General features: G+C 54.8%; 1 protein-coding gene across 2 annotated transcripts; it reads right to left on the reverse strand.

Annotated features, from left to right (window-relative positions):
• Nucleotides 1–2,370: 2,370 nt before the first annotated feature.
• Nucleotides 2,371–25,631, reverse strand: SLC13A2 (solute carrier family 13 member 2). 2 transcript variants are annotated; one of them, XM_080826567.1, is made up of 12 exons: nt 25,468–25,631; nt 10,703–10,831; nt 9,624–9,760; nt 9,295–9,509; nt 8,355–8,532; nt 8,120–8,242; nt 6,135–6,353; nt 5,826–5,914; nt 5,444–5,565; nt 4,156–4,317; nt 3,406–3,543; nt 2,371–3,100 (listed from the first exon to the last, which is right to left on the reverse strand). In XM_080826567.1, exons 1-12 carry the CDS (start codon nt 25,567–25,569, stop codon nt 2,933–2,935), a joined length of 1,782 nt encoding a protein of 593 aa, XP_080682693.1. In that variant the 5' UTR covers nt 25,570–25,631; the 3' UTR covers nt 2,371–2,932. The 2 variants fall into 2 exon arrangements, with proteins under 2 accessions (XP_080682693.1, XP_080682694.1); XM_080826568.1 differs by having other exon boundaries at nt 8,355–8,493; nt 25,468–25,623.

Raw genomic sequence — 25,631 nt, forward strand, 5'->3', positions numbered from 1 at the left:
TTTGAAAACTTGGCTTGATAGGTCTTCCACGCTCTCTTTGGCTGCCAGTTGCCTCTGGGATTGGGGCTGGCTGGCAGGAGGAGGGAGGCAAAGGGGACACTCCCAGAACTCTAGGGGACAGAGGCAGGGGAAAAAGTAAGAGATGGCTGAGAAATCTGGGCCTATGGGCTGAGCCTAAAGACAACGTTGGTTCAAGGTCACACAGCACTCCATGCCCAGCAGCCTGGAAAGGGGCTTTGAGGGCAGCATGTCACCTCCAGGGGCAAGAAGTCCCCCTATGCTTCTGATACATTCATGCCTTCATGCATGCATTTTACACAACCGTCCCTGGGCCTGGCCCTGCGCGAGGAAGCGGGAACACAGCGGCATCAGGCAGGCAGACTGTCCTTGGGCTGCTTCCAGCCTCACTTTTCTTCTCTAGCAACAGGGAGTTCGCTCTCACAGAAGTTCTTGCATCCCAGCACTGCGCAAATTCAGCCTCTAGAAGACACCCGGAGCCTCCCTGCCCCCACCCCCTGCTCCCTTTCTGGAAGCCACGGGAGAAAGGGTGCAGGTGCCCAGGCAGAGAGGGTGCAGCCCGTCGTCCCCATGGGGCCCCATCCACCTGCCACGGCCCCGAGTGTGTGCAGGAGGTGCCGAGGGGCTAGGGCCGGCTGCAAAAACCAGACCTGGGCTGACAGGCCCTTCCTTCAAAGGCTGGCCCAGTCCGTGCCACTTTATTGCCTCGCTAATGACGGTGATTAGCCAACAGGTGCTACCTGCCTCCTGTGTCCACCTTCCTGCCTGCCAAGGTTTCCAAACACCCGGCGGTGGGGGGGGGGGCTGCTCTGCACTCTGCCAGGGCACCCGCCACCCCTGACCCCTCAACCGTCACCCCAGTTTTTGCCCGCCTTGTCCCCAGAGAACGCAGGGCTGGTTCAGTCCTCATCTGCTGGGGATTGCTGTGTGGCCTCAGTCCCCATCTGGCCCTCTCTGAGCAGGACTGAGGGGGAAGTGAAGGTAGGAAGGGAAGCAGGGGGCAGTGGGTGGGGGCTGAGAAGCACACCTTCCTCTTCCCCAGCGAGGACTTTACTGTGGGCACCCAACTAGAATCCAAAAGAAGGTAGTAGCAGAGGGCCTTCCTTGGAGATGAGCTGGGGCTGCTTCTTAGGCACCCACTGCATTGTGGGGTAGTCACTGGAAAAATCCCACCATTCTGGAGGGGTTGGCCCACCACTCCCTGTTGGGGGGGTGCCAGAGCATAGGGCCCCGGGTTGTGGGGGAGGGGGGGTCCTAGTGCGGGTCTGGGTGGGAGCCATGATTTATGACCGTGCTTCCTGAGTGAGGAATGCCAGCCTGGGGGGCTGGGTTGGGGGTGGAGCCTCTTGCCTGACACTCCTCATTCTGCTGGATGTCTGCCAGGTCCTGTCAGGACTCTCTTGTCCCCTGGGGACAGCCATGCTCTCCCACATGCAGCAGCCCCCTCCCGTCTGGAGCTCGACCCTCCAGCTCTGGGAAGACTGAGTGACGGCCCAGCTGAGGGGGAATCCAGAACTGAGTCTTTTCCAGTTTTCTGTCTTTGCAGCTCAGCCCCCTTTGTCAGCGGGCATGAGAGTGTTGGAAAATTGCTCTTTTCTCTCCTGCTGCAGCAGGAGGGAACTTGGAGGAGACTTTTGGAAACTTCCATCCCGATGAACTCAAGGCTTACGGGCCATGGTCCCAGCGAGAGACTTAGGACTGATACAAAGATGAACTTGCAGGCAGGAAGGGGTGTTGAGCTCCTAGAATGGATGATGGTTGTGGCATCAGGAATTCAGGAAGGTGGGGAAGCAGAGGGGGGCTGGCAGGGAGGGAGGCAGAATGACCCAGAGCGTTGTCTGGTCCTGGACTCCGTAGTCCGTGCCGACTTTGAACCTGTTCCTGTGTGTCTCACTTGTATCCCTCTTGTTCCGGCCCCCTCTCTGGGTGAGGGTCCCTCTTTCTGGACACCTAGCATGGGTCAGTCTGCCTTCCCTGGTCTGGTGGGACTGGTTTTTCGAGCTGGAGGAAGGGTCGGTGAGGAACTGGCAGAGGGAGAGGGTTTTATGTAAATGCCCAGGGAGTGCTCTGGGAACGGGGAGGCCGGTTTTCCCAAAGACACGCAGGGACTGGCAGCTCCCAATTAGCCAGGCCCGGTGATGTCAGTGCTGCTCTCCTGGGTGGCTGCGCCCACTCCAGTCGGCCTTGGCAGGGGTTCCTGGCCATTACCTTCTCCCTCGGGTGGGAGAGGTGCCAAGGGGGCCACCACACAGGACAGAGGCCAAGTCCCCTCCCATCACTCCCCAACCTGGGGCCTGAGCCATGTGATGGACCAGCCCCAGAAAGTGCCATGAAAACCAGCCCAGACTCTACTGAAAAAAAAAAAAAAAAAAGACTTTAATGGGGGTAATATTCCGTCCCTCTCCCCAAACCTGAGAAGCTAGGGAGACCTCGTAGCTGGGCTGGTCCCAGGGACCGTTGCCATGACAACTGCTGGTAGGCCCTGCTCCCCGGGTTACCCCACCCCCAAATTTCAATAAATACAGTGCAAAGGGGGCTGGTCACCCACCAAGTGGGGGAGATGAGGACCTGAAGTGCTAGAGAGGGCGCGTCGTATGGTCTGAGAACCCAGACGTGCGCCCCACCCAGCATGCACACCAGGGGTTGTGTGCGCACACAAGAAACCCCCTCGGGCATCCTCACATGACACCACAGACACAGACAGACAGACAGACAGACACACACACACACACACGCTTTCCTCAGAAATGCAGCACAGAGCACACACACCCCTTCCTCACAGACACGCGCACGAGGTTCCGTGTATACGCGCCTTTCTCTCCATGTTTGACTTAGAGCCTGCACGTGTCCCCTCCTGGCCCAGAGGCATCCAGACAGGCAGGTCTCCCTGGTCTTAGCCAGACCATCCCTGGGTCTAGGGGCTCGGTGTTGTGACGTTCCCCTGGGTGGCCAGGCAGTTGGTCGTGTTGTTGTCAGCCCAGGATGGGAAGATGTGCAGGTTAAAGATGGGGTAGCTCCAGCTGTTGATGGCCAGCGTGATGACCAGCACTCCGATGATATTGAGCAGGAATCCTGTCCGGGCCTGGTGGCAGGAGAGCCAGTCTGAGTGACCGGTCGCTGAGCTGGGCCGGCACCTATCCCTTAGGGGCTCCTAGGGGCTCGGGAGCTGACTGGCCAAAGTCTCCCTGAGAAGTCTCCCTGTGGGTCTGACCTACAGCACTAAGCAAGGTCCCTGTCCCTTGCTTTCATCCTGGTGCTAAGGCGGGAGAAGGAAGCCCCGTGTGAGCTTTCAGGACCTCGGGCTCTGTTCTTCCTGAGTCCACCTCCCCGGGGGCAGGTGCCTTGCAGGAAGGAGCACACAGGCATTCAGGCCCCACTGCCACTCACCATGTCGGACACTTTGAGGCCCCCGAAAGAGAAGACGATGGCATTGGGTGGGGTGGCCACGGGCAGCATGAAGGCCAGGGAGGCGGCCAGCGTGCAGGGAAGCATGACGTAGAGAGGGTGGAGGCAGATGGCCTGAGCCTGGATGGGGAGACAGTGGGCAGAACTGATCCCAGTCCCCATTCCCGATTCTCCTGCTTCCCCTCTCTGGAGGACAGCGTCCCTCACCAACGACATATCCTCTGGCCAGGAACCCACCACTTCTGCCAGGAGGCACTAGGGTGACCTGGGAAGGGCCCTTTGACCTCTCTGGAGGGGATGAGTGTGCGGCCCTGCCCAGTGGGGCGTGGTGAGGGGAGGGGCCCATAAAACGGATCTCAAAGGGGCTCCAGGGTGTCATCAAAGGCTGTGGGAACGCGCCAGGGGAGGAAGGGGCTGGGGACGCTCCAGGGAGTCATTTCAACCTGTCACCTCAGGACTGACCAGAACAGGGGCTGGGCCGGGGAGGTGGGCGAGGCCACCAATGAGGCCCATCAGGATACTCAAGGGGTGACATCACCAGGGACGGAGTGAGTCAGGGGCCAGAGGGCCTTGGGGCCCGAGGTAGCCAAAGAGTCTGAGGAAGGGTGGGAAGCTCAGGGGTCTTCTTCCGGAAGCAAGAGGAGACAGGTCACTCCGACCTGCAGGCGGGGCCCCTGGATGAGGTGGGCGGGAGGGCTGCTGGAAAGAAGTGTGTCTGAAGGACCAGCTCACCATGGAGGCCAGAATGGGCAGGAAAAGTGTGGTGGTGGCCACGTTGCTGGTGCACTCGGTGAACGTGGCAACCAGGAGGCTGATGATGAGGGCAATGGCGGGAGGTGGCACATTCTCTAGGGGGGTCAGCTTTTTCCCCAGCCACTCGGATAGTCCTGATTCCTGTGGGCAGAGGAAGATAGTGTGTGAGAATTTGGGGTCCCTGGGGCTCCAGAGTCCCCTGCTGGGGGTCTGGGAGGGTCCTGCTCCTGCCTCTATCTCTCTAGAGTCTTCAGACTCACATCTGCTTGGGAAGGAAGATAAGACCCAGCCAGCACCAAAAGGCTCCTCTAGCATTCCGAAGAACACTGGGTGTGGGGAGAAGGGTCAGATGAGAAGCTAGGAGACGGCGCCAAAGGGCCTTCTTGGGAAGCCTGGGGCTTAGTGGGAGTAAATACTTTAATTCCTTTTCCTCCTGTTCTCCCAAAGGCTCTTGGGAGCTCCCTGGCCATCCTTAGCCCTCTCCTGGACTCCTCCAGCCCAGCAGATTGGCAAGGAGAGAGAAGGGCGGAGGGCCCTGGGTAGTTGCTGGGAAGAGGCTGGCAGGAGAATGGGGACAGTTCACAGGGTCATGAGGCCTCCAAGGTCATTCATTACCTGTCCACAAGCGTACTGCCAGACTGTGAGTCCCAGGGCGCTGGGACTTTATCTCATATGATACTGCCCACCAAGCAGGCAGCACAGTGCCTGGCACAGTCCGTGAGAACTAACCCCAGATCCAGGAGTCTCTGACCCAGGGAAGCTGCCTCCTGCCTGCACAATGAATGAGCTTAGCCAGAACACGGAGGCGCAGAGGGGCGCAGGCAGCTTCAGGGATTTCCCTCCTGCTTGGAGGCTCTGGGGAATGCTGCGCTCTCCGGTCCTTAGAGCCCGGCCGGGTGTGATCATGGCGCCCCCTGGTGGCCTCAGCGGGCCAACTGCGTCCCCTCGACGCTCGCTACTCCCTAAAGCCGTTGCATTCTCCGCCTGGCAGAGGGTGAGGCGGGACGGGGTTGGAACTGAGAACAAATAGTCCCTGCCCACCAGGGGAGCCCGCCTTCCCTTTGGCTTTGGGAACCCTAACAGGCGGAGGTCCTTATGGCTTGTGTTTCCTCCCCCTCCCTTAGACGGATCTCTAACCTGTCTCTCCTGCTGCTGCCAAGGCTCCACCCACCAGGAGGATCCTAAGTGTGGGATGGAAGCAGGGTGCCTCTTTCCCTGCCACAGGGTCCCCATCCAACGGGCCGGCGAGGGGCTGGGGCTTTCTCACCTCGCTGCCCTTGGCCAGAGCAAAGCCGCCCCCCAGCAGGAGCACGATATTCCAGGGCATCTTCTCATTTACAGTCTTCCAGTTGAGGAGGGCTGGAGGGGCCTTCAGCCTTCCAGGGTTTTCTATTTCCCAAGCAGAGGAGGACGGGTCACCGAGAGCTGACAGGGTTTTCCTCCCCTCCCCCTGGGTCGCTCTGTGGGTCCCTATCAGAGCTCAAGGCATGCAGCATCCTTACTTTGTCCCTGAGTCCCTGCACCCTTGGCAAGTCATCCCAGCCTCTCTGGGCTTTGACTGTTCCTATCAAGTGTGGTTGAAGGCGCATTCCATGCTGGAAGGCAGGGGCTGCCCAGAGGCCCCTCCCTGCCCCACTCCAGGTTCTTACCTGGATCCTGAGTCAGCCCTGGGATCTTGGAGGGCACCAAGAACAGAATTACGCCAATGAAGATGGCCACTGTTCCATCAGATGCCATGCTGTGGGAAGGGCAAGGAGGGCAAGCTTGACTCAGGGCGGCTCAGGGTCATAGGGTAGAACAGCGGTGGAGAGGAGCCCCTCCCACAGAAGTGCAAAGCCCTCCCTGCAAGTCCTTCCCACTATGTCCCCTCTGGGCCTGCACCAGGGGCCCTACTCCCTTCCCTCCTCCCTTAGCCAGGTGAGCCCCAGACGTATCCCCCTCTCCCCAAGAATGCTCACCTGTTTCCATTCTGGTCGGGAAAAGCCAGATTGCCCCAGCCAACGAAAAAGCCCGGCTCTCGGGTGAACCACAGTACCACCAAGGTGACAAAGAGGACAGAGACAGCCTTTTCTGCAAAGCTCATGGGGCCCAGTAGCTTGTGTTCTGTTTGGATGACGCGGAAGGCTGCCTGCGCTCTCTCCTGTGCCTGCTCCCCAAAACCAAAGTTCTTCCGGAAGCTGTGGGGGAGGGGGGAGTTGGGGTAGCTCCTGAGGATCCCGTGTCAGGCAGGGAAGCAAGAGACTCGAGCACCTGTGATACGCTGATCCTGGCAGGATTGCTACACCACCACCCTGGCCCTGGCCCCACCCAAGGTTCTGGAAGAAGAGCAGAAGACTTGGGGGGGGGGTGCGGTGGGGTGGGGTCATGGTTCTTCTTTAGCAGAAGCAAGGCTGGGACTCCAGGGGCAGGTTTCCCCATGCTTAGCCCTGCTCCATCTGCCCCACTGACCCCTTTCCCTCCAGAGATTGTCTTGCGCTAAGCCCTCCCTTGCCCAGAGTGAGGAGGACCTAGAGGCCTGGCCCCACAACTCCTTCTGGCCAGGACTCTCCACTCCCCACTTCCAGTGGCCTTTCGGGAAATCTTTCCCTCCCTCTCCTACCTGCTTCTCGGCATCCCCTGGGAGCCTGAGCCCCACCCACACCACTCTTGGAGGCTGAGGAGACTGCCACCCACTTCTGCGTGCCCCTTGCGTAACTTGGGTTGACTTTTAATTTTTCACTTGGGCAAATCTCAACTCCCCTGATGGACCGTGAACTCCTCAGCGGCAAAGACCATCTACCTAGCACAGCTTTGAATGTCCCATGATGCCTTGCGTATGCGGGCGTCTTTGACCACCACCCAGCCTCGTACCAGCCCCCAGCCTGCATCCAGCTGTCTTGCACCCGCCCAAGTGAGTGGTCCAAAGTACAGCAACAATACTTAAAAACATTTCCATGTCCCCTCTTCCATCCTCTCTGCCCCCGCCCCCGACACCACCCCCTGGGCAGGGAAGGCCAATAACTCCTACCACAATACCACCCTTATCACTACTCTCCTCCCTCACTGACAGCAGACATCACCAGTTGATCTCAGACTCAATTCCAGCTGAGCTCCAGCAAGGTCTGACCGGATGGTCAACTCAGACTTCTCTGGTCACTACCCGTAACCCAAGGCTGGAAGTTAAGAATAAAACCTGTTTGCTACTCCTGGCCTCAAGGACAAGGTCTCAACGCTTGATGTGGCACACAGGACCTCCGTCATCTTCCCCCGCCTACTTCTCCAGCTTCAGTTCCTGATACCGCTTTTTGATCTTGATGTTTCAACCAACAGAACTCGAGTTCTCTCATGTTCTTTCTTGCGTCTGCACCTTTGTGTAGGCTGTTGCTACCACCTGGAGTGCCGTTACCCCATTCCCTATCTGGCTGGCTTCTCGTTCTACAAGATTTGGTTTCAGACATCATGTCCCACAGGGGCCTTCTGGGATCTCAACTGTCCTCAGCCCAGGCTTCTCGCTGTTGTGTTAGACAAGCTCCAAGGACAGGGGCTGCACCTAACATCTCCTAGTATTCTCAGTGTCTCGTACAGGGCCAGATGTCCAGAAGGAACACAAAAATACCTTTGGAACTGACCGTGCTCACTGTGTGCTCCTTAAGCATTAACCAAAGGACCGTGGAACATTATGGGATGGATCTGGCCTGGGCATCAAGAGACCTAGTTTTCAGCCTCTGCATTGGCAAATCTAGCTGTACACCACTCTTGGAGCCTCAGTTTGCTCATCTGCTAAATGGAGTAATAGTCTCCGTGCAGTAAATCCCTCAATGGTGGGGGCAAGGGCATACAGAGGCCTTGGCAGGGAGAGGCCTTCTCAATGGGAAGGTAATTATACCCTTGGTGGAAACGGCTACCAGATTACCAGAGGGTAAGGGCAGGCCCCTGGGCTGCTTCCACTTCTGCCACCACTTACTTGAACCCCAGAAAGAGGATCTGCAGCCACAGCCAGGAAAGCACCAGCAAGATGACCATGGTGGGGAAGGCAAAGCCGAACCAGGAGGCAAAGTTCACCACGTTGCCGTTTTTGGGGAAGAGCCTGGGGGTGGGGATGGGGGGACGCAGTCTGTCGCACGACCTTGCCCCAGGGGCCTCCCAGGGCAAGCGCAGACCCCTCCTCCCTGCCCCCGGCCCCGCCCCCAGTTACTCACGAGTTGACTTGGCCTTGCAGCACCAGGTTGGGCGTGGTGCCAGTCAGTGTGGCAATGCCCCCGATGCTGGCCGCGTAGCACACGCACAGGCTCATGCCCTGGCTGAAGCGGACCTGCTCCTGTGGCTGTGCGGTTGGCTCTAAGGAAGCGGCAGGGATAGGGTGGACCTGCCCGTTATCTGGGAACAAAGGAGAGCTCAGCTTGGGGGTGGGGCTGTCCATGAGCACCCCAGACCGGCTGGGAGGGAGGGGGGCGAGGGGGGCGAGGCTGCAGTCCAGGTCTGCGAGGGCTTGCACTCCCTGGGCCCTCAGGCTGGGTCAACCCTCAGACACCATCTGGACCAACCTCTCTCTTGAAAGGGGGAAACTGAGGCACAGAGCCCAAAAGAGGATTATCCGAAGCACACAGGACGAAGGGAGCCTGGATCCCTGACAGCCCACCCAGAGTCCAGCTCTCTGCCTCCTCCTCTAGCATCTCATCTGGCCCTGCATGGAAGAGATCCTCAGAATGTGGGATTTTTCATTTTAAAACTAGGGACAGGGGCACCTGGGTGGCTCAGTTGGTTAAGTGTCTGCCTTTGGCTCAGGTCGTGATCCCCGGGGGTCCAGGTCGTGATCCCCGGGGGTCCAGGGATGAGTGCGGCATCTGGCTCCCTGCTCAGCGGGGAGTCTGCTTCTCCCTCTTCCTCTTCCCTTCTGCCTGCTTGTGCTCTCTCTCTCTCAAATAAATAAATAAAATCTTTAAAAAATTAAAAAAAAATAAAACTAGGGTCAGTCTTGGGCAAACCAGGACAAGTTGGTCGCTGCACGTCTCCCTTTTCTCTCCCTGAAAGCTCTGAGATGACCACCCTGTCAAGAATGTCACCCCAGGTCCCCCCCCCCACCACCAAGAGCTGGGATGGAGGGGGCAGGGGTGGGGGCAGAGCGGGGTTGACCTTCACCTTTCTCATCAAACTTGGTCACTTCTTTCTGGTGTCTTGGCTCCTGGAGTTCAAAGGCAGGGTTGTTGCTGCCTTTCTCTGCGTCCTTGCCTGTGGGTGGCTGGTGCAGCTGGTCCAGGACGGCACGTGCGATGGGCACCATCATGGCGGTGGTGGCCGTGTTGCTGATCCACATGGACAGGAAGGCTGTGACCAGCATGAAGCCCAGGAGCAGCCTAGGGACAGACAGAGACGGACCTGCTGGCTGGCGTCCCGCTGTCCCTTCAGGGACTGGATCCCCAGCACCCCACCCGTTCCAGGTTCTCCAGTCCTGGTTTGTGGGAACTCACAGGGCTGGCCGCACCCCAATGATGAGGAGCACACGGAGAGCAATGCGTTTGTGCAGGTTCCAGTGCTCCACGGCAATGGCCACCAGCAGCCCCCCGACGAACAGGATGTTGCTGTCCTTAAAATACTCGAGGCAGACCTAGCAGGCAGGGACAGCTGAGAGGCAGGAAGGGGTCTCTCCCATGCCCCCTGACATTCCCACAAACACAGGCTGGTCTCCTGGGCTCCAGGAACCAAGTGGAAATGGTCTTTGGATTATCTTCCATTGAAAACAAACCAGGTTCCAGGGGCCCTGGGTGGCTCAGTGGTTAAACATATGCCTTCGGCTCAGGTCGTGATACCAGGGTCTTGGGATCGAGCCCCGCATCGGGCTCCCTGCTTGGTGGAGAGCCTGCTTCTCCCTCTGCCCTTGCTACTCCCCTTGCTTGTGTTCTCTCTCTCTCTGTCACATAAATAAATAAAATCTTAAAAAAAGAATTTAACCAGGTTCCTCTCTTCCTGCCAAACCCCTTCTTTCTCCCTCAGAAATGAGTGGGAGATAATCTAGCCTGATTCCAGTCATGTTTCAAGCCATTGACTGGGAGATAGAGAATTTAGCACTGATTCTAGAAAGTACAGCAGTGGCTCTCCTAGATGGGGCATCATCCCCCATCTGGAGCTTGCTGGGAACAAAATGCTCAGGCTCTGCCCCAGAGTTCCTGACTCGGAAGCTCTGGAGTTGGGGCCCAGCAGTCTGTGTTTTCACCAGCCTTGCATGTGGTCCCGAGATGCACGTGCTCGCGATTCAGAGCTGTTGACCCAGGAGAATACACGTTCTTTAGCTGACTTTCAAGGTTCCTTTTCCTGGGTCACCAGGCCTTTCCACCTCCCTGGCCTATACCTGATCCACTTTGAATTAACCCTCAACACCGACCATGCCCTCGGCATTTCTAGAATGCACCCCCCCCAACCCCGTCATCTTCTGACTCCTCCCTTAGTGCTCCCTGACCTGCCAAACAGAGGCAAGGACTCCTTTTCTGTGTGCCCTGCCTGTGATAAGGCTTTCCTCCATACCAGACCCCCTCCATACCAGGATCCTTACCTCAGAGGCATCCATTATGCCCATCAAGGGGTACAGGATGATGGGGAAGAGGGCGGTGACAGCCAGGGGCAGAGCCTCAGTGCACCAGAAGAGCGCCATGATGATGATGGAGTAGGCACAGGAGGCTTCCTGTGGGCAGGAGGGGAACAGAAGAACTGTTGGAAGGGTGGTCCTGTGTCCCAGAGTCATGTCACCTTTTGGCCCCGAGAGAAAACAGGCCATTGGTAACAGTGTAGGAAGAGTCTGCAGAAGCCCCAGTCATTGATTCCTGAGTCCAAGGTCCCATTTCAAAATGGAAATAAAAAACAAAGCAAGGCAATCACCACCTTGTCTTTGATCTTGGGGAGGCTACGCGCTGTAATCCAGCCACACAGGAGGGACTGGAGAACTTAGAGTTGGTTATCAGGCCCCACCCAGCCCGAGGGGACTGCAGGGGGCCAAAGTGAGGATCCCCTAGATGCGATGGGGGGCTCATCTAGATGGGACTGAGGCCTGGATGCTGCAGATCTCTGCCTGGCCCCCTGGCCTTCCCCGGCTTTATCAGAGCCTGTGAGAATTATTTGTATAATGATGCAATGAAATGTTCGTTTCCTCTCCCGGAAGGGAGCTCCGTGAGGACTGAATCAGTTTTGTGGCATCTGGGTGCTTGGAGTTCAGGACCCAGCAGGCTTCAGTGCAAAACTTTTCTGAATGAATGAACCACTAGGAAGTTTTGGAATAGTGGGAGGTCTCCTTTCCAGCAAGCCTGGGATGACCCCAGCATCACACAATTCCGGGAGCTGCCATACACATTTATAGAATACGTAAAGTTTCCCCCAGCCCTGAGCTGTGCAGGAAATTGTGGTGGGGGGACCTTGAATCATAGTCTTGCAAGTCTTTGGGTACCAGAAGTGCTCCCTTCTTTTTGGAGAGGCCAGACATCAGACCTGGGAGGGGACCTGGGGTGGAAATGGAAGTCAGAGAGCCTCCAGGGTCCTGGGGCCCCTGCAGGGAGGGCCTGAGAATCATTAGCTAGAAGGAGGCTTCTGGGGCTCCTGCCCACTCTTTGCGAAAGGGGTTGTGGGGCTGCAGGATGTGCCAGGACAATGGGCCGGGAGGCCTGCCCTGACCTCTTGTTTTTTTCACCTGATGCTCACCCCAGAGTATCTCTTCCCCTTAGTGCCCTGAAGCTTGGGGAGGATCCCTGGGGGAAGACGAAGCTGCTGCTGATGGGGCAACTTTTAGGAGCTGGGTGTTTTCCTGGGTAACTCAAGCAGCCCTGAAGGTGGGTGTGGTGGGCCCAGGATCTAGAGAAGCTGGAGGGGGTGAGTGGCTTGCTCAAGGTCACAGAGAATTGGGGAGTGGCAGAGCCAGGCTGGAACCCAGGCAAGGCATCCAGACTGAAGAACTCCAAGGGCGTCTCCCCAGTGCTCTAGGAATGCCTGGAATGGAACAGCCTGCAGCCTGCCCAGTCCCCACTGTCATCACGAAACTTCCACGAGCTCTCCTCACCCTGGACGTGGACTCTTCAGCCCCAGGGGTGGGGCCACCTTGACCTTCGTCCGGAGACCCACCCCACCTTCTCCCCCAGCAGGAGGCCAGTTCTGCTGACCTTGCTGTTCTCAGCTGCTTCCTTCTCACTTGCGTGGATGGTGCGGCCAGTTACTGATCTCTGCACACCCCCACCCGCCTGGGGCTAAGGGCAGGCCGGCCCCTTCTGGACCCTGGCGGCCCCACCCCCCCAACAGACTCAGAATTCTCTGGCCGGAGACAAGGAGGGGGCTGGGGTGCGCGGTCAGTGCTGATTAGAGAGGAGCGAGCTGACAACAGCAGATGTATCCCCAGGACTCCTCCGTGCCAGGCCTTGGGCGCCCCGTGCTTCGGGTGACTGTCGCATTTCATGGCTCGGTGAGGTCATGACTGACTATTGTTCCCATCCCACAGATGAAGAAACAAAGGCACAAATAAATGAAGCCAGCGTCTCCGTGTCACACGTCTGCAAGTGAAGAAGCCTGACCATTTGGCTCTTGATCTTTCCCTTTCTGCCCTGAGCTGAATCCCTTAGTTGTGGGGTGCCCTCCAGCCTCAGGTTCGCTGTGACTAGCGGATTGGATAGGGATGGGCTGGGGCTCTCAATTCCAACAGAACTGTCCTCCCTGGGGCCTGCCACTTCCTGCCATCAGGCTCCAGGCAAGTAAACCCAAAGCCCAAACCTTCTCCATCTGAGACCCCATTCCTGGCCCGCAGAGAGAGCTGTTAATAGTTAACCCAGCCCCCATGAACTCCAGTGTGTTTCGTCTATGGCTCCCTTACCCCTTTACAACTTCCCGGAGTCCTTTCCTCGTCCGTCAGTCTGTCTCTGGATCAAGCCCAAGAACGGTTTCAAAGTCCCATCCAGAAGCCTTCTCTGGCCCAGGTGGCCCTAGCCCCGTGTCTCCATCCTATCCTCCTGGGCAGTCTTGTCCAGCTGTAGCATAACTTGCTGACTGACCTGTTCTTCCTGGGTCATAGGGTGCTTAACTGGGGCGTGGAATTCCAAGGAATCTGCGGGAAAACTATTTCATCTTTGCGCTAACATCTAACTAGGGCTCTAAACATAGGCATTGAAGCCATGTTGCAGTTAGGGGTACCGCGGCTGATTTTGTCTCAAAGGCCCTTGATCGTGGCCATCAGCCATCAGCTATGTGCTCCACAGATCAGTTGATGCTGTTATCTCAAAATGTATCTTGAAATACTGTTTCTATCCATCACTCATTTTGACATGGTAGTTGTATCAATGCCAGATCTTATTTAATGCATGAATGATCACCTATATTCCTGAATTGCAACTGGCTTTTTCATATTTTTAGTACTGTATTTCAAAGTAACTGGTTTCCTTGGCGATCCCATATGTTTTATTTTGGGCATTTTAAAGCACTATTCCAGAAGGGTCCATAGTCTTCCCCAGACAGCCAAAGGTGTTCATAGCTCAGAAATGGGTTAGTGTCCATGAACGAGGGGCACCTAGGTAGCACAGTCGGTTAGGTGACCAACTCTTGGTTTTGGCTCTGGTCGGGATCTTAGAGTCATGAAATGGAGCTCCGGGTCGGGCTCCAAGCAGTGCCCCTCTCCCTTTGCCCCTCCCTCTTGTGCTCTTTCTCTCTCATGAATAAATTAATTAATTTTTTTTTAAAGATTCTATTTGTTTATTTGACAGAGAGATAGAGAGAGCACAAGTTAGGGAGAGTGGCAGGCAGAGGGAGACAGAGAAGCAGGCTCTCCCTTGAGCAGGGAACCCGATGTGGGGCTCAATCCCAGGAACCTGAGATCATGACCCGAGCCAAAGGCAAACACTTAACCAACTGAGCCATCCAGGCACCCCAAATTAATTAATCTTTAAGAAACAAAAAAATCGGGGCGCCTGGGTGGCTCAGTGGGTTAAAGCCTCTGCCTTCGGCTCGGGTCATGATCCCGGGGTCCTGGAATCGAGCCCCGCATCGGGTTCTCTGCTCGGCAAGGAGCCTGCTTCCTCCTCTCTCTCTCTCTGTCTGCCTCTCTGCCTACTTGTGATCTCTGTCTGCCAAATAAATAAATAAAACCTTAAAAAAAAAAAAGAAACAAAAAAATCCCTGAATGAGGTTTTCAGCTACCTCCATTTTGACCTCAGTCTGTACTTTCTAATTAAGTTCTTCTTTAAAAAAAAAAAATATTTATTTGAGAGAGAGAGAGAGAAAGAGTACTGCAGGGAGGGACAGAGGCACAGGGAGCAAGAATCCCAAGCAGACTCTGCACTGAGAGTGGAGCCTGACACGGGGCTTGAACCCACAACCTAAGCCGAAACCAAGAGATGGATGACCAACTGGCCGCACCACCCAGATGCCCCTAAGTTCTTCCTTCTGCTTATCTCTTATCTCAAGCCAAAAAAATGCAGGCAAAGCAACCCTGACGGAAACCAAAGTGACCCCCCAAGCAACAGCAGGGACTGCCCTGACAGCCACAGGAAACTGCATGATTGACCCCGAGAAGGTGGTCAACTTGACCTTTCCTGCCCACCTGTGGGACCTTTCCTTTGTCCCACATTTTCCCCATATAAACCAGCATGTATTTTCAGCACTTTGGAGACCTTCCTGGAGACACTAGTCCGCTCTCTTACCTGTGATGGACTTGCTGAAATAAATCCCTTCCTCATTTCACCACCGCTCATCTCTCTGCCTTTGGGTTTTATCAGCAGCAAATGGCCCAACCCCCTCTGTTTGGGTCCCTCACAACCAGGTGCTCTTGCTCCCTTGGGCCCCAGTTTTATCCCTGCCTTAAGGTGAAGGGAAAGAGAAAAATGACCTAGCCCTAACTATGGTGGCTTCCCTGAATTTCCTTGGGAACTTTCTACACCTGTAGGTCCATTTCCAAGTGGAATTCCTCTCTGGGTGGGAGAAGGGGTCTCTAGGAGCCCCAGCGATGCAGTGTGAGCCACAGCGAGGAATCAGTAGAGGTCAAGCTTGTGGAGCTGGGTGGGCGCTCCGTGTCCCTTCTCCCTCACTTCCTCCTCACATCTCCATGGGGCAGTGGTTGTCGCTCCTTCCATGGTGAGGGAGGAACCTGGGCTGGCCAAGCCCAGCTGGCAGCCTATGGTGTGGGACCCGGTCAGTTTACGCTCTGGCCACTGGCAGTTCCCCAGGGCAGCTGGCACTGTACAACCCCACACATCAATCCCACACACATAGCCTGCACTGCAGTCCACGGTGGCTCAGCTAGCAGTGGGGAAGAGTTTTTCCCCCCCGGCAGCTAATACTTCTTGCTCCCTTCCTCTGTCACTACCTCTCCCTTGCCCAGGTGGGCAGGGGAGGTGCTCCCCAGCTCTGTGCCTTGGCTGAGGATTTGCTCCTCTCTCAGTATCTGTTTATGGGCTGCTGAGGACAGGGAGTGAGTCTTTTCACCTCTGGGTGTTACCCCTGGCTCTTTGGGGGGTGCTGGCCTGGATGCAAAATCCTCCTTTCCCACTTGTGCCACACCCACCCCTACATCAGGAAGTCCCTGCTATTGGGAGCTCCTGGGGGCAAGCCCTGGGCCCCTCAACTGTTCATCAGGCACTCATTAGACAAATACCCTCTCCCTTCCAGGTCTGCAGTCCTGCTGGTCCTATATACCTCAAATGCCCCCATTGACTTCTCTCCAGCTCTTGGCCACCGGCTGTGTCCGAGCCCCCAGCATCTGTCACCAAGAATCCTACAAGGTCTCCTCATTCACCTCTCTTCCTCTCTTGCCCTGAAATCCCTTCTCCTTTCTGCAAGCAGAGCAATCTTGAGTCACAAGTCTGTTTAATCCACTCCAATCCTCCAACATGGACACGCTCACCTCAAAACAACTCAAATCCCTTCAGAGTACCCCACTGCTCTCAGGAGAAGTTTGGGGCTTATTTGAGCCTCTCTTCCTTGCTTTCTGCTCCAGCCACACCAGCCCTCTTCCAGTTCCTCAAATGCTCCATCCTTCTCCCAGCCAAAGGGCCTTTGCACACACGATTTCCTCTCTTCGCACTTGGCTCAGTTGATGTCTACTCATTCTCAAGATCTCAACTCAAGTACTCCTTTTTCAGGGAATCCTCTATGGGTTCCCTGTTTTCACTCACGAAGCCCCTGTACCTCTTCTGCCTAGCACTCATCACAGGCTATAATTAAATGTTTTGTTTCATGAATTTCGTGATGAACATCAACCTTTTTCATCAGACCATAGTCTCTAGGGAGCTAGGGCCGAGTCTGTTTCTGCCTACCCCATAAGACACCTACATAGAATGGGCAGGAATGCATGAATGAGAGCACCAGGCATGAGTCAGGCCCAGCCCTGGCCCTTTGGGACTCTGGGTGCCCCCATGTGGGCTGGCCCCTAGGCCCACTGTGGGCAGGCTGCCCTGCAAAGCCAACAGAGGACAGCAGAGATAAATACTCAGAGGGCTTCCAAACCCCAAGGTTGGTAGCTTGCTTCTTTTGTAATGGGAAACACAGGTGAGAAGTCAGAAAACTCACGTGCCCAGGCCCAGCTTAATGGCTGTGTCCTTGGGCAAGTTACATCACCTCTCTCAGCTTTTTCTTTCTTTCTTTTTTTGTAAGCAACACTGATCATTTCCAGCTGTACACACATTTATCTCTTTTATATGGTTTCCTTATCTGCAAATGGGAATAAAAGAAACACCTGCCTCTCTGGGCTATTATAAGGATAAAGGATGTGAACATGTCATAAAGGACGGTTGATGGCGGTGAGCAATTGGTGGGGTTGGCGTTGGGAGATGAATGTTCTCCCCGGTTCCCGGAAAACCAGTGTGGATTCATGAGGCACACATGGAGATGACAGTGCCAGAGTCCAGGGCAGACTCTGGACCCAGGGTGCGGGCAAGGTGTGGGACCTGTGGGCATCATGGCCTTTACCCATGATGGGCACAGAGCAGCCCATGGCTATTGCACAGCTGCAAACATGCCTTTAGTCTCAGAGCATCGTGACTTATTCCCCCTGGTGACTGAAGGTTAACCCAGGGAGGGGGGATGGCCTGGCACAAAGGGGGCCACTCCTGCTACCTCCCTGCCCCTGGTGAGGAGTGATGCTGCTGGCAGTGAGCACTCCCAGGTCTGGGAGTGAGGGGACGTACTAGGTGGCAGCCAGCCAAGAACCATGGCAAAGGTGAGACCAGAGTGGGATTCCAGAGGACAAGGGGCCTTTCCCTGAGCCTCCATCTGTCTGGGCTGAGGAAGGCTTCCAGAGGGGATGCTGAATGGGTGCTGAGGGATGAATAGGAGTTCGGCGGGCAGGTGGGCAAAAGGTATTGAGGTGAGTGAGGGAGCAGAAAGGGAACAGAATGAGGCATGAGAGATTTTGATGCGTTCTTGGAGGGGTGTAATGCTTGGAAAAGGCCTTGTCTGCCTTAGGGCAGATCTAGGGCTTTATCTGGAAGACAGTGGTGAAAAGTGAGGCCCTTAAAGGGTTTTAAGAGGAGAGAGTTACACTGTCAGGTTACACGAATGCTACTCTATGTGATATATATATATATATTTTTTAAGATTTTATTTTAGAGAGAGAGAGGGAGAGAGAGAAAACATACATGAGCAGGGACAGAGGGAGAAAAAGAACCCTAAGTAGGCTTCACACTCAGCACAGAGCCTGACGAGGGGCTCCATCTCACAACCCTGAGATCATGACCTGAGCCAAAACCAAGAGTTAAATGCTTAACCAACTGAGCCACCCAGGCACCCCATCCTCTATGTGATTTTTAAAAATATGTGCACAAAAAAATAAAAATAAAAATAAAAATAAAAAAATAAAAATATGTGCACAAGTGTCTCTCTCTCTCTCTCTATATATATACATATATATGTATATGTGTGTATATATATGTGTGTGTATATATATATATATGGGAATCAGAATTAGAAAGATATAATGAATCTAATGAAATGTAACAATATCTGTGATTTTTTTTTTCCTGGTGGCCAAATCAAAGATATGGTTAATACTATTGTCATTTGTTATCTACATTCATAACAGAAGGAAGTACTAAATTTTCCTCAGATGTTATTGACCATAAAATATAGGGTTTCTTTCCACCCAAGTTCACTGACTTCCTGAATTCTCCCCACAGATTCCCAGGGATGAGGAGTCCTTGCACTGGCCACTGAGGCTGTCATCTGGATGGGCACCAGCGACAAGGATGGGAGCAGGACCTCTCCATTTCATTCTTTGGTACTGTCCAATGTCAAACGATGTCAGTGTGTCATCTAATTAAATAAATACATCATCTAATTAAATACATCTAATTAAATAAATACATCATCTAAAGATGAAAACTGGGGGGCTCCTGGGTGGCTCCGCTGGTCAAGCGTCTGCCTTCAGCTCAGGTCATGATCCCGGGGTCCTGGGATTGAGTCCTGCCCGCACTGGAATCCCTGCTCAGTGGGAAACCTTCTTCTCCCTCTCTTCCCTGCTTGCGTTCTCTCTTGCTATCTCTCTGTCTCTGTCTCTCTTTCAAATAAGTAAACAAAATCTTGAGTAGGAGGAAAGGGAAGCAAACACTCCCACGTGCCTGCTCTGGGTGTCTAGACACACTACAGTGAGCCCAAGGGCTGGAGGGACCTGGGACAGGAGACGCAGAGCAGGCCGGGCTGCCGGATATTCTTTCCAGGAATAGTAGGTCCAGGCTAAATACCTAACCTTTTCAAGAGACTGAATATGCAAAGGGGATGACAGCCAGTTCGTATATAAAAATATGTCCCGCAGTCTGCAGCGACCAGCCCGGGTAGCCAAATTACAGCCTCTAGAGCTGGTGGCCCGAACAGTCCGGATCTGCTCAATGACGGCCGGCTTTCCTCCATTTTGCCCCTACTCTCTACCCTCACTTCCAGTGCCGGACCAACTGGTGAGAGTCAAATCCGCATCCCTAACCAATCACACGGCCTGCCCGCCATCTGTTAGGCCCCTCCGGCTTCCCTTGCCAACAGCCTCTGGTTGGGGCACCCCTGAACCCTCCTCTTTCCTCGGGTAAAGCATTCCCGTCCCCACCCACCTTTGAGGGTCTGCTAGCAGTGAGCGCTGGTGGCTGGCTGCCTGCCTTTCCTCCGCCTGCTCTCACTCCTGAGATCTTTGTTTATTTCTGCACTCAAGTCTGAATGAGTTGGTTGCGTCATCTTCTGCTCTAAGCAGCCAAAGGGAAACAATGGGTTTCTGAGTGTCAGAGAAGACAAACGTTGGGGGGGTGGGGGGGGGAGAGTCCTGAATTCTTGGGCTGGGGGCCAGGTCTGCCTGGGTCCACAGAAGAGCAAAACTGCAGGCAAGACTGACTGTGAGCAAAGCATTTCCACACTCCGTGCGTTCGATGGACCTTGCCACTGGATTCTATGCAGGAAACTACCATGGAAGATTCTACCGGGTTTGCCCATTCCTGACCCTCACCTAGCAGGTGCTGACGGGCACCGACATAATCTAATAATTTGAGAACAAAGTCCAGACTGGGGAAAAGTCTCTCTCTCTCTCTCCTCCAGGGATCCCGCTGGATTTGGAGGCTCGGTTCTTCTTCTTCTTTTTTTTTTTTATTAAAGATTTTATTTATTTATTTGACAGATAGAGATCACAAGTAGGCAGAGAGGCAGGCAGAGACAGAGAGAGGGGGAAGCAGGCTCTGGGCTGAGGAGAAAGCCCGATGTGGGGCTCAATCCTAGGACCCTGGGATCATGACCTGAGCCGAAGGCAGAGGCTTTAACCCACTGAGCCACCCAGGCGCCCTGGGTTCTTCTAATCCTACTCCCAGGTCCCCCCAGAGGCCAGAAAGTCTGTCTCCAGGTGGTGGTTACACTTAGGGACTATACCTCACTGTCTCACGTCCGTGACCGGCTGCACCTCACCTTCCTGATTCACAGGTGGGGACATCAAGGCCCCCTTGTTGGGACAACAGCCCCTGTGAACAGAAGTCATCTCTGGAAAAGAAGTCAGGTGCCTGGGGCTGGCTGTGCTTTTCAGGGGCTAAAAGTTCAGATGAGAGGCAGAATGCACAGGGAACCACCATCTACGGGGCCCCAGGTACCAGGGGCCCTATGTCCACAGGTTCTCGTTTAATCTTCACACAGTCCCTTAGAGAGGAGAGGGCTGGTGAGGTCACATACAGTGTGGATTTGAACCCGCATCTGTCTGGCTCCTAAATCCCTATTTTGTTCCCTGGGCTCTGCCTTCTTGATCAAGAGCCAGGAAGTTTCAAAAGATAGAGGCGAACCCCAGCACCGAGGTCCAGATTCCACGTGCAGTCTTCATGCCCACGGTGAATCATCTGAGTCCTGCTCTGTCCCTGGGGTTCAGGAATAGCTTGCAGTTAGGGTATTTTAGTTACACGGGTCTTAAAGCTCACGTGGGCAACACGACATACCGTGCGTCTAGTCTAGGAGAGCAGCTGATTCAGATTAAGAATTTCTGCCTTCTGTTCCTCCTGTAACTACAATCTGGATTTTAGCTAAGCTCTGTCCTGGCAAACATTGTGCCCCTAGGAGACTGTTTTTCCAGATGGTCCCATGTGGGAGGCGGAGTTGGGGTTAAGGTCAAAACCTGCAGTTTTGACCCTAAAAACCCTCCTTCCCCGTGGCCTTGCAGGGCTGACCACATGGGCTGACCTCCCCCTGCCTCTCTAACTGAACGTACACGGTCTTGCCCTTGCTCTACTCCCCGTGTCACACTGGCCTTGATCTTCCCTCCAGCTTTGCCAAGCTTGCTCTTGGCCTTGGGCCTTTGCACTGCGTATTCTGCCTGGACAGCTCTTTGCTCAGAGCCGTGCTTGACTGGACCTCGCTTGTCATTCAGGTCCGAGGGTAAATATCATCGCCCCAGGAGGCCTTTCCTGAACACCCCATCCCAAGCAGCCCGTCCCTAAGTCATAGTCACAGTCGGTTCTCACAGTGTATGTTTCTTCGTGTCTTTCCAGCCCCTGCACCTAAACAGTCCGTGGGACGTAGTACTTCCTCCCTGATGGGCAAGTGAGCGGGCAAGTGAACGGGGGGTATGAGGTTTTGGGCCCATCCATAGTGCCCCTTCACTGTCCGGTGGCTGAGCTGGGGGAAGCAGTGAGGAGACCTCGGGCCCCACCGTCCCTCCTCCCCTGGGACCACCAGAGGATGGCGAGCATTTCCAGGATTGGTATTTCTGGAACACACCCTATGATTCCAGCCCCTACACCTTTACTCCTGTGGTCGCCTTCACCCGGCTGGCAGTCTATGGGTGCCTCCGACTGTTGGCATCTCACTCAGCCTTCAAGGCCCAACTCAAACAACACCTGCTTTGGGTTCACCGCTGACTCGGTGGGAAGAATTTGCTCCCTTCTCTGAGCTCCTTTGCTATACCTCTGTGTAAACACATGTTCCTCTGACAGCAACCTGAGGACAGAACCCCGTACTCCTTTCCAGTAACCTCTAGCACAGAGCCCTAGGAGCTCAATAGACTTCCCCGACTGCAGCCCAGTGGGAGCACTGGCTGATGGCAGGGTGGACGGGAGGGTAGATGGCTCAAGAGGTGACTCACAATAGGGCCACCAGCCTGTATCCCTGGACAGCCTTGGGCAGAGACCCTCAAAGCCACGTTCCAGTTTAGACTGCCTTTCTCTAGCTGGGACTTCAGACAAATTACTACTCTGGGCCTCAGTTGATATGTCTGTAAAATGGGATAATAGTCCCCTCACAGTAACTCACAGGTTATTGTGAGAAGTAAATGGGTTAGTGCTTTGAATCATGCTTGGCATCATGACTAGCACAGAAATAATACTCAATAAATGTCAACTGTTACAATATAGACATCCGTCTGAGCCTTGTCTGGGACTCATCAAACTCTCCATCCTGACAACTCCCCAGTCTTCCCACTTCAGGGGCTCAGGGGCATGGAGGTAAGCTTGGGAACTCACTCCAGACAGCAGGGATTCAACACAGGGTCCTCTTTGCCCACAATCATGCATTCATTCAACATGTGTTTTGTTGAGCACCTACTATGTGCCAGGTCCTGGAGATTCTGCATGGAAGAAGACAAAGGCCCTGCCCTCATGGAGCCTACCTTCTAGCATAGGGAGTCAGAGAATAAATAGAAAATAAACAAGTGCATCATTTCAGTTAGGGAAAGCCCTTTACTTAGAACAACAGGGCTTCCTAATAGTATGTGACCAGCGGCGGTCAGAGAAGGCTTTTTCTGAGCAGGTAGATTGAGGCTGAAACCCGAGTGAGAAGCAGTCATCTGGGAAAGAACATTCCAGGCAGGGAGAGGAGCAACGTGAGAAGCACGGAGAAAGCTGGTGAGGCTGGAGAAGAGTGAATGAGAGGGAAGGGAAGATATGAGGCGCTGGGGACCACGGGGTCTTGAGGGGTGCAGCCCTAGGACTCCTGGCTGCCCTAAGAGGTCTGGGTTTTATTTCGAGTTTGATGAGAAGCCTGTAGAAGGGCTTCCACAGGTAGTGGTTGGGTGAAGGATGGTCTGGGGAGGGAGAGGGAGAGGAGAGGAATGATGGCGGCCTGGACCCACTGGGGAGGCAGTGGCAAGCACTTCCACTCAGTATGTCGTTGGTCTCGAGTCAGTAGGAACCTGCTGGCGAAATTGGAAATGAAGGGAAAAGAGGAATCGGGAAAGGCTCTAGGGGCGCCTGGCTGGCTCAGCGGGGAGAGCATGCGACTCTTGACCATCTCGGGGTTGTGAGTTCGAGTCCCATGTTGGATGTAGAGATTACTTAAAAAAAAAAAAAAAAAAGAAATGCTCTGAAGTAGAAAGTTGAACCACATCTGGGTAAGACGGCAGGAAGAACCAGCTGGGAAAGATGGGCAAGCCGTGTTGTTTTGGACGTGTCTGTGTGGAAACGTACGCTGTTTGGAGAAGAATCAGGAGCAAGCGTCCAGTGTTGGCTAGGTAATACGGAGGTTAGGGCTGGGCTTAAGACTGGGGAGTTGTCAGCATGGAGATAGCCAAAGTCACCTGGGCGGGGGAGTGGGAATAAGGGGGGCTTGGAAGGTAGCCTCTTGGAGACTGGAGGTGTCTTAAGGAAAGACACATGCCGTGCAGACAGATTCCAAGACCTTCCATCTCGAGAGACAGAGAAAGCAGGCCTCTGTGGAGGGAATGTGGGATTCAAGGAGGGTCTGTTTGTTTTTTCACAGTGAGAGAGATTACAGCACATTTGTATGCTGATGGCAGAGATTAGGAGAGAGGGAAAAATTGATGAGGCTGGGGAGGGGATATGAGAGGAGCAAAGTCCTTGAGAGGAGCTGGTTTCCAGGGCCTCTGTGGAGGGCCTGGACTCCACAGGTAGGATTGGAAACAGTTCCTCCGAGTCAGGCCGGGGTCAGCACCATCTGTGAGGCCAAAGCAGGCAGCAGGGCGGGGTGCGGCCCAGGGCACACGGGCGGAGGTGGGGGGGCGGTGCTCCCAACCCCTAGCCCTCCTGCCAGGGGGCCTGGCTGCTTCTTCTGACTTGGGCTTTCCTGTGTGACCTTAGGCAAGTTGCTGAATCTTTCTGGTCTGTACTTTCCTGAGGAGGGAAATGTGAATCAGGATCCCTGTCTGTCCTTCCTCCTGCAGTTTACACACAAAGCCCAACCTGTTTCAAAACCCATCGGACGGGTCCCCAGCACAGGGAGGTCACTGGCTTTGGCCTGAGATGAGAGTCTCCTTGAAGGTCAGACAGGGCTTTGTCACTTACCAAGTGTCAGAGGCTCCGGAGCTGTGCCACGGCATCCCCATTCTCTCACCCCTTTGTGATACCATGAACAAAAAGCCTGCCTCGATTTCCCTTTTGGTGACAAAAGGATGAAAATGGCTCATTGGGCAGTCCTGGGGTTGTGGGGTGGAGGCTGGACCAGGGGATCCTGTGTCAGCCTTCAGGGGGCAGCAGGGTAGAGAGAAGACAGCCTAGGCTTTGGTGCTCAACCACACCCCCAGCTCTGCCACTTTCTGTGACCTGCCCACCTGCTGTTTGTATGGCAAACTTGAGCTTCAGGACCCTCCTCCTGAACTGACCCTCCCCTAAAGCCCTATAATTTTAGATTCATCATTTTATCTTTTTTTACTTACAAGGGGGCCCCCAAAGTGTATTATAGCCAAGCTCTGTGAAACCAGGATCTGCCCTGGTTTCAGTGACTTAACCTCACTTTTCTTATCTGTAAAATGGGACAGTCAGGCTTGCCACTGAAGGTGAGAGGAAGGGTCTGTCAGGGGAGGGGGAAGAGGAGAGGAAGGTAGACTGGATGCATGGTCCAGAGCATGTGGTGAGGGCTCCAATAAATGGGAGCCAAAGTTATGGTTCCTGCTGTTTGGCCAAGGGAGGCAGGAGGCTGTGGCACCTGTCCCTCCATCCAGGGTATGCTGTCTACGGCGCCCACTGGCAGGGTCCCGTCCATTGTCCAATTCCTGCCCCTCTCCCTCAGCTGACTTAGCCCTTGGGATCAAGGGTGAGCTCTCTCTCTTTCAGTTTATACTCTCTCTCTCTCTTTTTTTTTAAGGTTTTATTTATTTGAGAGAGAGAGAGTGCGTGCACGCACATGGCCGAGGGAGAGGGAGAAACAGGCTCCCTGCTGAGCAGGGAGCCCCATGGGGCTTGATCCCTGCACCCTGGCATCATGACCAGGGCAGGAGGCAGAAGGCAGAGACGTAACCGGCTGAGCCACCCAGGCGCCCCTCTGTTTACACTCTTAAAGGCACAAACTGCCTGAAGCCAGCTTCCTCCTACACCCTTTCCACCCTTCTCCAGCAGCCAGCCCCGCTCCCACCCCACTGAGCCCGGCAGGGCTGGGGGAGCCCACGGTAGCCAGATAACCCCAGCTGCCTCCACCTGCACCCACTTTTATGGAACTGGCTTCCCGTCTCCCCGGCAGCAGATTTCAAGTGCACCAAAGCCATTCCCCTTGGGCGGCTACTCCTGGGTGCCAAACAAAAGCCCCCTTTGGGGCGCCTGGGTGGCTCAGTGGGTTAAGCCTCTGCTTTTGGCTCAGGTCATGATCTCAGGGTCCTGGGATCGAGGCCTGCGTCGGGCTCTCTGCTTGGCAGGGAGCCTGCTTCCCCTTCTCTCTCTCTGCCTGCCTCTCTGCCTAATTGTGACCTCTTTCTCTCTCTGTCAAATAAATAAATAAAATCTTAAAAAAAAAAAAAAATCCCCCTTTGGCCTCTTAACCGTCAGTCTCAGGAGGACCACGAGGTCAGAGCCTCACTTCCAGGACAGGGAGGGATGACTAAACCACGCTGGTCCTAAGGACACCCAGCGCTCATCTGGACTGCCCTCCCCCGTCCTTCCTTCACCCCTTTGGAGCCAAACCCCGAGTGCTTACCTTGGTGGGGATGAGGATGGGCAGGGGCAGAAGTAAAATAGGCAGGAAGAACACGAGCAGGTAGGAGCGATAGGCCCACAGGCCCTGCCAGCAGGTGGCCATGGTGTGACCCGCGAGGGTTTCAGGAACCACCGCCTCCGGGATCCAGGGAGCCAAAGGAGCGA

The sequence above is a fragment of the Martes martes genome (genome assembly GCF_963455335.1).
Source record: "Martes martes genome assembly, chromosome: 16".
NCBI lineage: Eukaryota > Metazoa > Chordata > Mammalia > Carnivora > Mustelidae > Martes > Martes martes.